We start from the raw sequence: 13,259 nt of genomic DNA on the forward strand, positions 1-13,259 counted from the left end.
CCAAGGCTTTGACGGGATCGCCAGTCTAAACCATCTGAACATAATAGTCAAAAGGCCCAGGATACAATTTACAAAGTTATTTCAACCAGGAAAATATGACTTATTTTCAAAGGAAAGGGAGAGATAGCAAACTCATGCTAACTCAGGGATCTTGGAATTATCAGAGACGTCAGCTACTACAACATAAAACAAAGGTAAGCAGCCTTGAAATGAATGGACGACCAGTAGTTCTAGCAAGACGACGTCATTCCAAAGGGGGAGGGGATGAAGGGCGTGGACACAGCACTGGAGAGATGGCTCAGTGGTTAAATAAAAATACTGGCTGCTCTTCCTGAGGACCAGGGTTTAGATCTCAGCACCCACAAACCTCTGGAACTCTAGCTCCAAAGGATCTGATGTCCTCTTGTAGCTTCCAAGGGCAACTACACACACTTAAACACACACACTTAAACACACACACTTAAACACACACACACACACACACACACACACACACGCTTAGAAGATGTTTGTGTTCAGTGTTCTTTAGAGAACTTAGCACTGTGTGAGCCGCCGTCATCCTGAGGGACAGGACAAAGCGGGAGGGCTCAGTGGATCAGTGACTCAGTAATACCCCCCTAGCACGTGTGAGGCCTCGGGCTGATCCCCAGAATCAATCATCCAACACCAAAACACTGAGCAAACAGACAGCGGGTTACAGAGCAACTTTTGGAAGTTATCAACCCTAGCGCTGATCCTAAAGACACGGGAAGGTTTTCTCCTAATGCAAACCCTTAATCTGTGTTTTTAGCTTTCGTAAACTAAACTCACATATCAAGGGCCAAGAAAAGGTGCTGGTAGGCACCTAATGTTCAGACAGACTATAATCAAGCCGCTTCTACCTCAAGCACACAAGTGTCACATGACTTCATCGATCGACCTTATAGAAAGCAAACGCTGCTTTTTCCTGCACCCAACAGTGCTGGAGATGAAACCCCGAGCCATGCTAGGTAACTATACTCTCAACTCAGTGCTCCAATCCTGAACCTTTTACTCTAGTCTAGCTGTCACGACAGGCGGGAAAGGGCTTTGTGAACTGGGACCCTAAGAAAAGCCTCTGAGGTAAGCACGACGAGGCTCTACAAGGCCATGTGTCTCAATCTCAGCTGTCTTTCCACAGCACCGTGATCCTACCTTAAACAGTACTGTGTACAGCTCTGAGGCCACAGTGCGACTGAATGCAGACATGGCTGCTGCTTACGGTTATTCAGAGGCATTGCTCTCACCGCATTTCTCGTTACCTGTCATCTCCTAAGGATAACTTACTTGGTCAGCTTGTGGCTCTTCATTGCTGTGAGGAATTCTTGGACAATCGCCGGACTCTGGTTCTTACATGGAGTTTTCGATATGTATTTTAATGTCTAAAGAATAAATACACAAAAGAACGGCAGCATAAGTTATAGAAATTGTGAGGCTTTTAAAAAGGGTGTATTTTTATTTATGAGTCTGTGCGTATATGTGCAGCTTAATACAGATTCTTATGGAGGCTTCGGGACCTCCTGAAACCAGAGTTGCAAGCAGCTGAGTCACCTGGCGTGGGTGCTGGGAGTCAAACACCCTTTTCACGCCCTAGGATATAGAAATTTGAATAAGCTGGAGAGAAGGCTCAGTGGTGAGGAGTGCATATCGCAGAGAAGCCGGCTTCAATTCTTAACACCTACGTGGTGACTCACAACTGGCTGTAACTCCAGCTCTAAGGATCTGATGCCCTCCTCTGACCTCCACAGGCAAACGAGCATACACACGTGCAGACATACAGCAAGCAAACACCCATCCACAGGAAATCCTGAAAGAAGGAACTGAGTAAGAAAAGAGGAAAGCAGTGCTAGAGTTTAATATTCTAAAATTTTCAGAATTTTAAGTATTTTTTTTTTATTTTTAAATTCTACGTTTCTGGGGAGGGGGATGGGGGCTTATGTACAGGTAGCCGGGAAAAGAGAATAATTTTTGAAATATAAATAAAAAAATCCAATAAAAGAAAAAAATGTTATGTCTCTCTGTATGTCTGCATGTGCATGTTTGTAGAACTGCAGGTTCCTGCAGAAAAAGAAAGCCACACTGGATCCCCGACACTGGGGTTAGCTACAGGTGGTCATGAGCAGCCCAGTACAGGTGCCAGACACCAAACTCAGGTCCCCTGCAGGGCAGTAAGCTCAGCTGCTGGGCATCACCCCAGCCCCAAGACCATCAAGGGCTGGGGCATACAGCTATCTATGTTCCCAGCCCAACCACGGCGCTTTGGTGTTCGCTGACTCATCGCTTTAATGTAATACCTTCCGGTTCCCAAATTAGGAGAGAACAACCTTAGGAATTAGTTTTGCTATCTTCCTTTTTTCTTTATGCTTTTGGATTTTCTAAGTTTTTTCTTAAACAAAGCATTGGGGTTTTTTTGTGGGTAGTAAAGAATCTGGTCAGCCAGGTGGGGATATATGCCTTTAAACCCAAATCTAAAGAGGCAGGGACAAGGGCAGGGGCAGGGGCAGGGGCAGGGGCAGGGGCAGGGGCAGGGGCAGGGGCAGGGGCAGGGGCAGGGGCAGGGGCAGGGGCAGGGGCAGGGGCAGGGGCAGGGGCAGGGGCAGGGGCAGGGGCAGGGGCAGGGGCAGGGGCAGGGGCAGGGGCAGGGGCAGGGGCAGGGGCAGGGGCAGAGAGATCTTTATCAGTTCCAAACCAGCCTGGTGTGTGAGTTCCAGGCCAGCCAAGGCCTGTCTCAAAAAACTAAAAAGAGGAAGAAAAAAAGAATTTGCGTTCGCATAAAGAGAGTTTTATGCGAACTAGCCTTTGTCCTAGACTGGTAGGTAGTGATCTTGAGGTCCTTGGAATGCTACACCTGGGCCCCTGGGTCGTAAGCTTATCAGCATAACTTACTGGCTGGCCCCATCTGTACAGTTTTAGAGCAAGGGTTAGCTAGCAGTGAGACCAGTGCCCTCAGGCCCAGCGGGGCCTCCCTGTGCCCCATGCCTGTGCCCCATGCTGACTGTAGGAAAGTAACATGGCCCCAGTCTAGGTGACCACAGTGGGAATTATGACTTGGGTATCCTTGGTTTCTTTTTATTCTCTTGGCTAATTTTAACCCTTTCTTTGTAGCAAGCTGTCACTGTGAATGTAATAGTTTCTATCCTGGGACCTGAGGGGGACCCGCCTCTCCCTGGGCACTGGACAGATGTTAAGCATTGCTAAGACACTGTTAAAATCGTTCAGTGTTATTTCTGTTCTCATTGAAGCACTAATTCTCTCCATTCCTATGGATAAGCAAAGATCCTGTGGGAGGAGACACTTTCATCCCTGAGTTTGGGCTCTCCCATACTGAGTTAAAGGACTATCGGTCAAATAGTCAGTGGGCTACCGTAGCCATTTTGACGTCTCCCTAGAGGTCTTGGGGACCTGCAATCGCTGCTGCTTGCTGTGGGTCCTCACAGGACTCTTTCGAACAATCTATACTGGGTTTTATTTTGGTACCGCAAGCCACGATCAACTCCGGATGATCCTGCACACATTCCCACAGGAGCCAGAGGAAAAGCACTTCCCTGATGGCCCTGCAGAGGGTCTGCTAAGACTTGTATGAGAGAGACAAGGCTATGATTGGAGCAAACATAAACCTTCATCTGCATGAGAGGCCTGCTGAGGTGCCGACAAACACCCCTACCATGGCTGCTCTTAATGGCAATCTGCCACACACTAGAGCTCACCCGAGCAGGCAGCCTCACTTACAGAAGCATCCAACTGCCTTAACTGATGTGGGGAGTCCCACCCAGATTGTGGATGGCACCTTCCGCTTGCGGTCCAGCTAAAAAGGGACGTGGCAGGAAGAAGCTCATCTCGCCCTTCTCACACCACTTCCTCCTGTGGCTGAGTTAATTTGCCCCATTGCTGATGTCAGAAACCATTTCCAAGTTCTCATCGTGGACAAGGGACCAGAGCTTTCCAGGAAACGAGTGGGTTTCCAACCCCAGACAGGGACAACTTAGGCGCCCAGCCTTGTGGACTGAGCAACTACCAGTGGCCCCCACCCCAACTGTCAGAGAGCCATTGTGGAAAAACTACTCTGCCTGCTGAGGGACTAAGTCTCAAGCGCCAAGTGGCTACAGGGTCCTCAGCTCTCGGTGTGATTCTACCGTTGTTACGGTTTTAAAGCTAACAGTGTGCGTGTATGAGAGAGAACTTTTTTTCATCCCATTAAATCCATTCCTCTAGAGAACCCTGACTAACGCAGCCTTTCTCTAACTAGCTAAGCAGACTGTTCAGCTCATTGGTGAGATCACTGGACACACCTTCACCCTCGGTGCTGCCTGCCTTCCCTGAGGTTGCAACAGGTCCAATAAGGTGCTTCTCTTGGGTGGTGTGTGGGTTTTTTCTTTTCTTATTTGCTACTGCTTTCTCCTTTTCCATTTCTAGGACAGCGAGCAGCGCTGGCATGAAGAAGCAAGAGACAGTGAAGCAGCAGCCCAGACAGTGGGGTGGAGCAGCGAGGTGTTACCTGCCTAGCCGCTGGCAGCTCAAGCTGAGGAAGTGGTGGGGCGCTGGAGAGGCCAAGCTGCTAAAGTGGTATGGCCGGGCTGCTCTGACCACCACAGATGAAACACAGAGCTTCGGGCTGGCAGCAACAGCAACAAAAAAGCAATGGCAGCCGCCCCTCAAAGCGGGAAGAGAGCACCCAGATGGGAGCAGGAGAGACGTGAGAGTTCGAGGGATGGAGGGCTCAGGCCAGAGGACACTTGTGTAAGGAGCCACGAGTAGCCAGGGAGTGGTGGGCTGTGCCTGGGAAGTCCGAGCAGGAGGATCGGGAGTTCTAAATCCTCCTGGGCTCCGTGAGAACCTGCCTCAGAACAGACAGACTGAGAGAAGAGAAAGTGCAGGCGTATACAGTTGCTAGAGGAGTTCAGAGAGCCAGCAAGTGTTTAGGGCCAAAGGCGGCAGGCACCCCGGCCTGCAAATTGTAACGCTGGTACCATCAAGGGCTGAAGAGTGCTAATTCCTGGTCCTACTGGGAAGCTACAACGTCAACTGCTGCCAGGAGCTGCGGAATCCTGACTTCCTAGGCCTACCCAAGACCTGGAACACTCAGAGCTGGAAGTTGCACTACCGAAAGCCTGCTCGAAGTTATGACACTAGAGGGCGCCATGCGCTGCAGCTCCCACCTGCTAGCTGTCACCTCCAAGGAAAGAAAAGCTGCTGCAGACCAGCACTCTAGCACACTGTAAGAGCTTCCCAGCCTGCCTGCCTGCCTGCCTCCCAGGACTCTCAGCCACGGAGAGAGAGAAAAAGGATCCCAGTCAGCTGACTGGGACCACCTTATAGTGGTTCAGGTGAGAACCCCAATTGTTCACCTAGTGTCTACAAGTGAGGACATTTTATTCTGTCTAACTGACTAACAGGTGGCCCCATTCCTCCCATTTCCCTAAGCAGAGGCCATGAGCAGTCAAGCTTACCTCGTAGGTGATGGCGTTCAAGTTCTGCTGCCCGGCGCTATGCTTGTTCTTCCCGCTCTCCTTCCGCTGCTCTTTGAGGTCTGTCAGTAACTGGAACACCTAGGAAGGGCCATGGGAGATATCGGTCAGTAAAGTCGAGAGATGTCTCTCTTCCAAGGGTTTAAGACAGTCAGGTAAGGCCATTTCCTTTCCACAGCCTGCTTCCCAACAGCTGGTCTAGAGCATTATGTCCCAGGATTATATCCTAGAACCACACAACATCTTTTAGACGCTCTCAGCTAAGTCAGTCCAAATCGTCCATTTATTTAAAATACAGGGAAGATGGTTCAGACATGGCTAAGAGTGCTTTCTGCTCTTACAGAGGACCTGCAAATCAGTCTACTCACAACCATCTGTAACTCCAACCCCAGAGGATCCATGGCTTCTACGGGTACATGTGCATACACATACAGATATATAAAAATAATAATGTAATATTATTATCTACAACAACATATTACTAGTACCTACTATAAACCAGAGCCTCCCCTGCTTCTCTGAAGAACCATATTATTATAATATATAAAATATACTATTATTAATATAATAATATTATTAAAAATAAGACCCTTGGGCTGGAGAGATGGCTCAGTGGTTAAGAGCACTGACTGCTCTTCCAGAGGTCCTGAGTTCAAATCCCAGCAACCACATGGTGGCTCACAACCATCTGTAATAGGATCCGATGCCCTTTTCTGGTCTGTCCAAAGACAGTGACAGTGTACTCACATACACGGAATAAATAAATAAATCTTTAAAAAAAAATAAGACCCTTAAGAAATAACTGTGAAGACTACTTAAAAATATGTATCACAGGCTCAGCCTGTAAAAGCACTTGCTATCAAACATAGCAACCTGAGTTCGATCCCTGGACCCACATGCTAGAAGGAGAAAACCAATTCCCACAAGTCCTCTGTCTTCCATGTGAATGGGGATACACATCACACAGAATAAATAAAATGTAATTTAATTTTTTAAATCATATATCACTAGTCCTTTTATGTCAAACCCTTTATGAGTATTTGAAAGCAAATTTTCCCAAGCTAAACATTTTAAAGGGGCTTTGCTTAATACACAGTCTAGTATAACAATTTCTTTCGATAACAGAAAGAACATGAGACAAATGATGTAACACAGCATTGAAAAAATAAGAGCCAAGGATAAAGCTCAGTGGCAAACCATTTGCTTAATGTCAAAATCCCTGGGTCCTGACACAGACACAGACAGACACAGACACAGGCACAGACAGACACAGACAGACAAAGACAGACACAGACACAGTCACAGACAGACACAGACACAGACACAGACACAGACACAGACACAGGTACAGACAGACATAGACAGACAAAGACACAGGCACAGACAGACACAGACACAGACACAGACACAGGTACAGACAGACATAGACAGACAAAGACACAGGCACAGACAGACACAGACACAGACACAGACACAGGTACAGACAGACATAGACAGACAAAGACACAGGCACAGACAGACACAGACACAGACACAGACACAGGTACAGACAGACATAGACAGACAAAGACACAGGCACAGACAGAGACAGATAGACAGACACGTTAGTGCTGGGTTGGAGGCAAGTGTTCCTGTTTCTGAGGTTTTGATCAGAGATCGGAGGAAAATACAAGCTCATAGTCCATTACTGCACATTTGTGCAACACCGCCCAATAGTCCTCCAGCCCCACCACCTTTGAAAAACAGTAGCATGAGACCCAGTGAACATAATGTTTCCCCAGTGAAACAAACACCTAAACACTAAGCAAGGGCCAAGCAGGACAGAGAAGCTCTTAAAAGCTAATGTTTTGACAAATGAACATTCCTTCCTGTGGCTAAGCCACAAGCACTCAGACTGAATCTTTAGTAAGCAATACAGCAGACTGAATTAGTCACACAGAGTACACAGACACACAGAGTACACAGCACACACACACGTGGGCGGACACACACACACACACACACACACACACACACACAGAGAGAGAGAGAGAGAGAGAGAGAGAGAGAGAGAGAGAGAGAGAGAACACAGTAAAAAATGGAGACCTAGATCTCCTCCTCCCTGGGACATGGAAAGTGACAGAATTTATCAGCAGGCCCTTCTACTCCTGGAGCTGTCCTATTAGACTGCTTTGCTAGCAGCAAACTAGACCCAGGCAAAGTTGAAGGCAGATAAAATGCTAATACCCCTTCTCGCAGATCTCCTTCCTCTTTCCATCTGCCCTCAAATTATTGCTCATTCTTTCACAATGGTGAGTCAACTCAACTCTTATTCTCTTTTTTCTTTTTTCTTTTTTCTCGGAGCTGGGGACCGAACCCAGGGCCTTGCGCTCGCTGGGCAAGCGCTCTACCGCTGAGCTAAATCCCCAACCCCCAACTCTTATTCTCAAAATGAGGATATCAGAGTCTTTGAAGCCATTGAGAATCAAAGAGAAGTAGAGAATGGTTATTACCAAGAGACTATGCATTTAATAGAGTCTTTTACAGCAGGACTGTACTCTAAAGCAGCAGCCTTCTAGAACATCTGTCTGCTCCAGAGACTCTGGGATTTGCAGAAGGAGAGTACCTATTATGAACCAGGGCTTCTCTGCTTCCCTGAAGAACCATGTGTAGTTCACCAAACTCAGATCACCCCAAGATCCATCAGGGGCCGCCTGCCCTGTGTTTAAGCTGAAACTTCAAATGAGTTCTCATCTCTAAAGAAAACTAATTCAACATCTTTCACAAGCAGAGACTAAACCAAAAGAAGAAATTACAACAGCCTGCATGGGGGTCCTTACCTCGTAGTTACTGAGCAGGGCAGCGTTCGCATCCTTCCTGCAAAAGGACAGTGAGTGGTCATCAGTTCACATCCATTTCAAGGTTACGTGTCTACAAAATAAACCCTTTAGTCAATCCCAGTTATCTCACTCAGGAATTCGGAAACAACCTAAAACCAGAAATGCCTTAAGTCCTGCCCTGGTGGTTAGCTGGCCCTGCCATCTCAGATAGAGACAACTTTCCTTCTCCTTTTAATATTTCTGTGTGTGCATGTGCCTATGAGAGTGTATGCATGCACTACACAGGTGTGTAGATGTCCATGCCTGTTGAGTCTGTGCCTGTATGTGCACAGAAGCCAGAAGACGGCACTGAACCCCTCAAAGCTGGGGTCTGCACGATGCTCAGACTTTTCTCATGAGTGCTGAGATTTGAACTCTGGTTCTTGTTATTCTTAACCACTGAGCCCCGAGACTTCCGTCTTTACAGACATAGCATATCACAAATCCATTTCCTCGTGGAAGACTAAGATACCGTGCTATCCCAAATCTATGTAGATAGAAGCTGAGGGGTCGGACATCTGACACGAGTTAGCTACAAGAACATGGAGGCAAACCCTCGAAGGAACCCCACTCCAGAAGGGTCCGTAAGTATCAAGAGCATCAGAAATGCCTGGAGAATCAATGCTGATTCGTCCTGAGCCAACACCCTTGTCTCATTACCACCATCAATCACTGGCATCTTGGACAGCCTGAGTCCTGCCATGCTGACAGAAATGGCCTATGTACTTCAACACTGACAATGTCACTAGGAACTCCAGCAGGGGTCAGGGAGCCTGTGAAAGAGTCACAGAGACGTCATATAGCTAGTTGCTAAAAGCCTGGTTTTTCCCCTGTGTAACAGCTGATGAAGCAAACTGTTACCGATCCTGTGTGAGCACAGCTATGCCACCAATAACAACTGATCCATGCCACAAGACTGCATCAGAGATATCCTATCAGCAAGGACACAGACCACAACTGGTCCATTCCACAGCATCCAGCAGAGGATGCACTGCTGTAAGCAGCCTGGAGCCCGTATACTGTGACAACTAAGAACACGGTTTGGAAACCAGACATATATAGGTTCAGATCTCCTCTCTGCCAAGTGAGAGATGTAGATTGGTTGGGCCAATTTCTCCCCAAGCTTACCCCAGCTAAAACAAGATATGGGGATAATTTAGTCCAGTGTGGGAGCTGGAGAGATGGCTCAGTGGTTATGAGCTCCTGTTGCTCTTGTAGAGGGATGGAGTTCAGTTTCCAGCACCTACCTCAGACAGCTTACAACTGCCTGTAACTTGTTCCAACACTCTCTTCCAGCATCCAAGAGCATAGGCAAGCAGACACACGCACATATACATATAAATATTTTTTTAAACAAATTCAAGTGCAACTTGATTCTAAACCCCATACCATCATTTGCTATGGGAATTTTTCTAAAGTGATTTCCTCTCTGTAAATAAATCTCACCCACAATGTGTGGCTTATACCGTACGCATTTATAAGATCACATAATGGAATTATCTAGAACACTGCAAGTGCCTGAGAAATGTCACTGTCGTTATGTTTACCTGAGCTCCTAAACTTCTCACTCCAGAAAGATGCTCAATGACAGAGTTTAAGATTAGGATCTCCATGAATGGGGGCTCTCATATGTTTAAAAAAAAAGATTATTTCGAGCTAGCGAGATGACTCAGTAGGAACACTACTCACTCTTCCAGAGGACCTGGGTTCAATCCCAAAGATATACACAGAGGCCCACAACCATTTGTAATTCCAATTCTGGGGGAATCCTATGCCCTCTTCTGATCTCCAAGGGCACCAGGCATGCACATGGTATATAGACATATGTGTTGACAAAACACCTATGTGCGTAAAACAGATGAAAAAGGTCACACCACCTCTCACTGAGACCTCTTGGATGCAGGAACTACTGATATGATTTCAACTCCACAGATGATGAAACTGAGGCTCAGAGATCAAAGGGACTTGCTCACACAGTAAGATGCCCCAGAGAGATGGACGACTAGGAAAAATGAGACCAGACTAGGTGAAAGGAGACTAGTGACAGAACCCTAAACCTTCGGGTGGAGCAGTCTAGAGGGGACACGATGCTGTCTGCTCCTTCACCGGGAGGGCGTCTAGATGGTGAAAGACTAGCACAGCACTTCAGAGCTGTGGGCCTGAGTGATGGCTGCTTTCCCCGCTCAACAACCGCAGTGGACTCTCCCACAGCTAACACAGGGGTCACCTTAGGCCTCAGGTCAACAGCGCAGTGACGTGAGCACAGAGCCACATGCTATCAGTAATTCAGCAAACAGCTAAGATTTCACAAATCTCCTGCTTCATCCCAAAGACTACGTGCCCAAGTCACAGAGTATTCTATTCAGAAAGAACCTAACCCAGGAGAAATGGGGCACAGCTCAGCTGGGAGAGTGCTTGTCTAGCATGCACAAGGGCCTTGGTTCTTTTCTTTTCTTTTCTTTTCTTTTTTTCTTTTTTCGGAGCTGGGGACCAAACCCAGGGCCTTGCGCTTGCTAGGCAAGCGCTCTACCACTGAGCTAAATCTCCAACCCCAGGGCCTTGGTTCCAAACGTACCAGACATGGCAGCCAGTAGAGACAGAGGCAAAAATATGGGAAGTTCATCCTCAGCTACACAGAGTAGGAAACCAATGTGAGCTAATGAGAGCCTGTCTTTAAAAAAAAACTAGAAAGTCCAATCAAATCATGTCAGGAAAGCAGCCCACAGGCTTCCTGTTTCTGCCGGAAATTGAGTTAAATTGGCTATGCTCTCAGAGGAACACTGCTCCTGTGAGACCTCTTCAGGGCCAGTGGCTCCATCCCTGCGTCACTGGTGTGTGTCACTTCCAAACCACAAGCTACTCTGCTGTCCTGATTGGGAAATGTGACGGTGGCCATTCCAAGTCACTGCCCAACTACACAAGCTCGCACAGAGGTGGGCAAGGTGATGTGTACTTGTAAGCACAGCAAGCTTGTGGCTATGACAAGAGGATCGCATTGGCTACATGGTCTCTCTCTCTCTCAGTCTATCTCTACCTGTCTCTGTCTCTGTCTCCTTCTCTCTCTTACACACACACGCGCGCGCGCGCACACACACACACACACACACACACACACACACACACACACACGTATGCACAGATGTAAGAGATGTTAAGACTCCAACAAACATAATCTGCCTTCTCTAGCAAATACAGGGGTTGAGGGGAGAGGGAGGGAGGAAGAGAGGGGACAATTGGGAATTCTCTTTCACATACAATTTGGAAAAAAAAATGGGGTGCTGGGGATTTGGCCCAGGATCTGCCGCATGTTAAGTAAGCGCTTACCACCACTCTCTCCAGCCCTCATGTGCATTTAAGTCTGTTTGAGGACCAAGAGAACTAGGCAGATACTGCACCTTGCAGACAGCCTCTGGCTGGCGTAAACCAATCAACTCATTGCTTCCCAGCCTCCCCTACTTCCTCTCCTTAGTCTCCATTTCTTTCTGTTTTGAGGGGCAGTGTCTCACTGTGTAGCCCAGGCTGGCCTCTGCATTCACGATTCCCCTGTCTCAGGCATCTGAGTGCTAGGAATGCAGTTGTGCACCACCAGGTCTGAATGATCTTGAGGCCTAGCTATTCGGCTAAATATCCAGATTAAATGCCAAAACATTCTAGGCATAATTTTGTTCAGTACAAGGCCAATAAGAGACTGATACAGGTCAGTGGTAGCGCGTGTGCTTAGCACGCAATCCCTAGAGCCAAATCTTCTGTCCATGAGCGTACCAAACACCTTTCCCATGAAGACCTATGTGAGTCGTACATCTTGGAAATTTCTTTAAGGTTTTTATTTATTTACACGTGTGTGTGCACACATGTTCAGGTGCCTACAAAGGCCAGAAAGGGGCATAGGGTAGCTCTGGGAAGTTACAAGGAGTCACAGGCCACCTGACGTGGGTGCTGGGAACAGAACTCAGGTCTTCTCCAAGGGCGGCAAATGTTATCAGCCACACAGCCATCTCTCCAGCCCCAAGAGAGACCCAGCTAAGTGAGATGGCTCAACAGTTAAAATCACTTGCTTCTCTGGCAGGGAATCCAAGTTTGGTTGGCAGCACCCACACTGGGCACCTCACAAATACCAGCACCTCCACCTTCAAGGGATGGAGACACCCAGACGCCCACACACAGATGCATACATGGAGTCATGCACATATGAAATTTTTTAAAAAACATTTTGTTTTTGAATTTTTTTTTTAAAGACAGGGTTTCTCTGCAGAGCCCTGGCTGTCCTTGAACTCACTCTATAAACCAGGCTGGCCCCAAACTCAGAGATCTGCCTACCTCGGCCTCCCAAGTGTTGGGATCAAAGGCTTGCACCACCACTGCCCGACTTAAAAATCAAAATTAAAAAAAAATTTTAATGGCATTATTAAGATAACTGGAAAAGTTTGGACATGCACTGCATTGACATCAATGTTAAGTTTCCTAGGTCTGGTAACAGTATTGTGGTCACTTACATCAATGTCACTTTTAAAGAACTGGAGATATGGGTTAGTGGCTAAGGACACTTGTGCTCTTCCAGAGAACCCACACTCAGAACCCAGCACCCACATGGTGGCTCACAACCAGCTGCAACTCCAGTTCAAAAGGACCCAACGCCCTCTTCTGACCTTGTGGATGCCAGGCGCAAATGCAGTAAACATGCATACAGGCAAAATACTCATACACATGAAATAAATAAAACTAAAAAGGGGTTGGTTTTTTATTATTATTGTTTGGCTTTTTGAGACAAGGTAGCTCTGGTTGTCTTAGAACTCACTCTGTAGGCCAGGCTGGTCTTGAACTCAGAAATCTGCCTGCCTCTGCCTGCTGAGTACTGGGATTAAGGGCATGCTTCACCACTGCCCACCTTGAAAGGTATTTTTTCAAAGGATGAAACACT

General features: G+C 47.3%; 1 protein-coding gene across 3 annotated transcripts in view; it reads right to left on the minus strand.

Moving 5' to 3' along the window:
• Crcp (CGRP receptor component) overlaps nucleotides 1–13,259 on the minus strand; it is a 55,009-nt gene that overhangs the window by 17,524 nt on the left and 24,226 nt on the right. For all 3 annotated transcript variants that reach the window (XM_063270985.1, XM_039089011.1, NM_053670.3), the window contains exons 2-4: nucleotides 8,303–8,339; nucleotides 5,466–5,564; nucleotides 1,306–1,400 (exon numbers count right to left, since the gene is read on the minus strand). In XM_063270985.1, the coding sequence (XP_063127055.1) occupies nucleotides 1,306–1,400; nucleotides 5,466–5,564; nucleotides 8,303–8,339 (231 nt within the window). The remainder of the gene's footprint in view (nucleotides 1–1,305; nucleotides 1,401–5,465; nucleotides 5,565–8,302; nucleotides 8,340–13,259) is intronic.

This window comes from Rattus norvegicus, chromosome 12, assembly GCF_036323735.1.
Source record: "Rattus norvegicus strain BN/NHsdMcwi chromosome 12, GRCr8, whole genome shotgun sequence".
NCBI lineage: Eukaryota > Metazoa > Chordata > Mammalia > Rodentia > Muridae > Rattus > Rattus norvegicus.